General features: G+C 42.1%; 1 protein-coding gene across 1 annotated transcript in view; it reads right to left on the bottom strand.

Moving 5' to 3' along the window:
* Window positions 1–4,528, bottom strand: part of LOC104540718 (SLAIN motif-containing protein-like) — an 18,245-nt gene extending 13,717 nt beyond the window's left edge. Inside the window, exon 1 of the mRNA XM_010184584.1 lies at window positions 3,834–4,528. Within this exon, the coding sequence (XP_010182886.1) occupies window positions 3,834–4,528 (695 nt within the window). The remainder of the gene's footprint in view (window positions 1–3,833) is intronic.
* Between the last annotated feature and the right edge of the window lie 293 nt (window positions 4,529–4,821).

The following is a 4,821-nucleotide window of genomic DNA, read 5'->3' on the forward strand; positions in this document are numbered from 1 at the left end:
AATCTTGAGATGATTAAAAGGCAACTTGTGGGACCACTGATGGGTCCCGCTACCCGTACACCAAGGAGCACCTGGAGCAATTCTGCTCCAATACAAAAAGGCTTAAGCAGCCAGGTCCCCGTGCCCACACCTCCCTGTACAGAGGGAACTGTATGCCAACACTTGAACTTGATCATTTTAAGCCTCGGCCATCAATAGCAATTTGCCCTGAAAGGTTTAATTTTGCACACAAGTGTCAGCTGAGCAGGTAGGGTTTTCCTTGCAGCTTTACTCTACTGGCACTGGCAATTACTGGCAACAAAGGCCACTGATGGGAATGCTATCCTAGAGCTGCGCTAAGGGTTTTGAAGGAGCTCATCCACGAGTGCACACAGCCAGACAGACATTAGAGACCGCCGTGGTGGTTAACTGCACCTACCAACAGATAAGACATATTCCAGCCTGCTAGGCCATCAGGAAATGCTTTCGGTAAGTCACCGATACGTTATTTAATGCACCACAGCGAACCAAGCCATTGTTAACAGTATCTGTTTTCATAAGATGACCAGTCTGAGAAATTAAGACCTCGAAAATGCCTGGGTTTAAGTCACACAGAGTCTTGTTGGCAAGGAAAGATCACAGGCAAATTCCTACATGGTCTGTGGAAATGCACAAATTCAGAGTAGGGAAGCAGAGTTCTCCCCCAGATTAGAGGGGCAAGATGCCTTATTTTTCATGATGTGATATTGGTAGAGTAACTGAATTTTGTGCAGTGCCACATCCTCGTTTGGTGGAACGTCTCCAGAAAATTTGTTCCCATCTCTGACGGTACAAGCCAACAGCAATGATATCCTGTAGTATGTTGAATTAAATGCTTAAAGACATTAATATAGAAGGCCACTGCACATGGGGCTAATGCAGAAAACAAATTCCCAGGAAACTCCTAAACAGTAATTTCTTTGAAAATATTGTAATGAAGTAAAAGTGGAAAATGCATTGAAAAAGTTCAAGGCTTTTAACTTCTGCCATTTATTTTCCTCTCTTTTATCCATGACACACCAATAAGGACATTTTATAGCTCTGAAGCAGTTGGAATTTGAATAATTTCATCAAAATTTCACATCAAAACTCTCTCTCCCAAGTCTTATCAGGAAAGATAACTGGCAAAACACCAAACAAGCAGCACAGGAATGTGTAACAAAACGCTAAACACAAATCACTGCACGAAGAACAATAAACATGCAGAAAACCACAACTTAATTCTTATATATGGGGAGTACCCAGGAATGATAAACACGAGGGAAGACAAACAAGGTAACACTATTGTAGGTATGTCTTATTCTGCATGGACACAGCCTCTGCAGACAGCGCAGGAACTGAAGCGTAAGGGAGTGAACTGGAAACCAGTAACCAGCACTGAAATTTAAGTTAAGCATCACGCTGAACTCACCAGCACAAAAAGCCAACTTCCACTTGCTTGGGGCTCGAGGATATTTACAATTTTGAGCAGCTATCTGAGAAAGCAGCCTGGGAAAGCAAGGGACAGACACCGAAGGGGTGCAGAGTTACAGCTGCAGCAGGGGACACAGCACCTCGTGTTTCACAGGGGTTGTGTTTAAAAACAAAGCCTGGGACCACACAAATCTTGCACGGAAAGTTTGATAAAAGTAACAACAAACATTTCAAACCAGGGCAGAAACTGAGAACGGTAGCAAATTGCCTCATCCACCCCATGCTCCTGCCGTGGCTGTCCCACGGCAAGTGGTTTTGCTGTTACACCTTCAGCTCACGTGGCAAAAACCCACATGGTGGATGTAGAGGTTTCCAAACTACTTAAAAGTCATGGGATAAGCACAGTTCCACAACAAAAACTACCCTAAAGTTTGCACCTGTACTTAAAACTGGAATGACATGAAGACAGAAGAACTAAAGCTTCATGCTCCCCTCCCCCTATTTTAAACACTTTCAGACTTTAAAATATTAGAAAATGAGTTCTTGTTATACTTTAAGGTATAAAACATCAGCCCCTTTACTAGATGATATTGAAGAAAAGGTCAGCAAACCAAAAGGACTGGGCTGTTAAAACTTACCAATTCGGCAGTGACAGGAAAAAGCAAAGCCACTCTGAATTTTTCAGAAATTACCAAAAAATCGTGTCAAAGTTCACATGGTATCTTCCAATATTAGCTACAGGTTTTTTCCTTATGTATAATATTAAAAAAGGACTGTAAATATACCAATTCAGTAAGCTATTTCCTTTGACCATACACTGCTTGACACATTTAGGTATTACTTCCATCCAGGAAGGACAAAATTTCTCTCAGTCAGCAAAGCCACCTTTATTAAAGTTGATCCTAAATCCACGTAGCCCTAACGGTAGTTTGTTTGGGTTTTTAAAACAAACAACAAACAAACAAGAAACCACGGTAAAAATGGCTTCTTGTTTTACCAGCTTTGTTTGACAAGAGGAAAACCAACCAGACGGGAGCAATGCAAGACGATCAAAGGTAATTTATGGTAATAGAACTCGCACAAGCACTCTCTAATTATTTCAGCTCCTTGGGGCGCCTCTTTTTAAGCTGCTAGCCGGTATTAACCAAATTTGACTAGAAAACAAAAGTATCAACACCATGAAGATCTTACAGGGTGCAGTGAGAAGGGTACCTGGTAAAGCAGAATGACTTTATCAGCCCCCAGCTCAAGGAAAGGTTCACAACTGAGCCTCTGCTGGGGGGAAACCCAGGCTCCCTCTGGTCTCTCCACCAAGTCAAGAGTGTTTGCAGAATACCTCCTGTCACAGGCTACATAAACAGGAATATAAAACTATAAACTCACATGAAAATAATGAAGCCTGTCAGCTGTTCAGGTATGCTGAAGAGTTTCAGTGATCAAGTCAGAACCAGTATTTGGCTTTAAAAGAAAGCTTGCAAATAAAAAAAAACCAAAACATGTTTTTAACATAACCTTGACTTTAGATTTGAGCTGATGTCATTATGTTAGTGAGCTCCACAGTTTACTTTCACAAGGACAATGAACTTTTAGAGTCTCAGATTTGGTTTGTATTCAGCAACTGCTCTGCGATGTTGCCTTCGCTGCCAGATTAGTCTTTAGCTACACAGTTTTGAAACACAATTTGCAGGTCCCTGAGGCTACCCTACAAAATCATAAAATGAAGAACTCTAGCTAAAAATCTCAAGTCACAGCTATTGTATGAGCTGGAAATAGCCCCAGACTTTAACTAGCTTTGGAAGGGCAAGGAAAATTAATCTCTGATTTATAAAAAAAGCTCTAAACAAGGCTGCTGTGGAGTTGAGAGTCCCACAGAGCAAGGTCAGCTCAGGATTACATCACAGATCTGTTTCGGTTCATGTCTCTAAACAAAAGAAACAGGTTAACTGCAGAGAAACAGCATTCAGGAAATGGAAATTATACGTCTTCCTAGATACCAGCAAAAGCCACAGATTCCAGACGGTCTAAGGTCTCAGTATTTTACAAAATTCTTACTTAAATGCATCACTTGACAGGTATGTACAAAGTTTAAAAACTCCATTATTCATTCGTCTGTGTGCATGATACATAAATGAACTAACAGGGAAAGAAAGTTTTCTGTGTTTGCTACAGCAGCATCAGGAGGAAAGGTGAAAAGCCAAGCCTGAAACTTAACTGATTTTTTTTGAAAAAAATAATGCTCCAGCACAGCGGCATTAAAAATAAGATAATAAGAACTGCGTTCTTGCTGCTAAAAATCAAAGCACTATAGAAATCACTTTATAGCCTTAAAAATTGTTGCATCCCTAAACACAAACTCCCAACCATGTAATTTCCATACACAACTACAACCTGGAAATACGTACCAGCTATCTTCTTCCTCATAGCAATTTTCAAGTTCTAACACCTTCACTTCATCCAGATCCGCGTTGTTCGAAAGACTTATTGGATCTCTGCATTTCTCACTGGGATTTTGTTCATTCATTTTAACCGAGGAATCGACACCTGCAATGACCAAGTTGCCCGTGAGCTCCATGCTGTCACTTGTATCCACACGTGCAGGACACCATACATTATCATCCGTCTTCATTCCCGCCTTGTGCACAGTGGTGGACAACTCCTCACCAGCGCTGTTGCAGCTATACTGCATTTGGGCATCAATGTCTTTTCTCAAGCAGTTGTTCTCTCCTTCCTCCTTCCTTATTTTGCTTAACTGGCTGTGTAGATCTGCCATTATTTGCAATTCCTGCTTCTCCGTGATGGCATTGATGCTGTTATGAATTTCCATCCCGTTAAGAGCAGGGTTGTGGTTATCCACCCCGGTGCGAATCTCGCTTGTCCCAGGCAGGCCCCTGCTATTCTTGCGTCTCTGACTCTCCACCTCCAGCCTCCGCATCAGCTCCTGCAGCTTCTGCACCTCCTCCAGCTCCGTGCCCACCTCCTGGGACGCTGGCTCCGTCTCAGGGCCCATGGCAGAGCTCTCCGGGGGGTCTCGTCCTAGGGCGGGCTCCAGAGCATGGTCCTGTTGTATGACCGGGGCGCTGCCAGGCACCACCATCATCCAAGATGCTCTGCGTCACTATGAGACATGAGAAACATGTGAAAGCTCCATAAAATGCACAATACGTTAAGCAAAGCAGAATTAAACACCAAAAATTCTGACTTTTACAAGCATCAACTATATTGGGGTACAAGGTGGCTGAACTGAATCAAAATCGATTGAAAAAGAACAACTGAAACTAGTATAAAACATTTCAAAAACACAAATCAGTCACTTTAAACAGCTAGGATGCACAACTACTATGCTACAAATTAGGCTGTATAAAAGGAAGCTGATTTAATCATGCACAACAG

Source organism: Mesitornis unicolor, unplaced genomic scaffold (assembly GCF_000695765.1).
Source record: "Mesitornis unicolor isolate BGI_N332 unplaced genomic scaffold, ASM69576v1 scaffold8635, whole genome shotgun sequence".
NCBI classification, from domain to species: Eukaryota; Metazoa; Chordata; class Aves; order Mesitornithiformes; family Mesitornithidae; genus Mesitornis; species Mesitornis unicolor.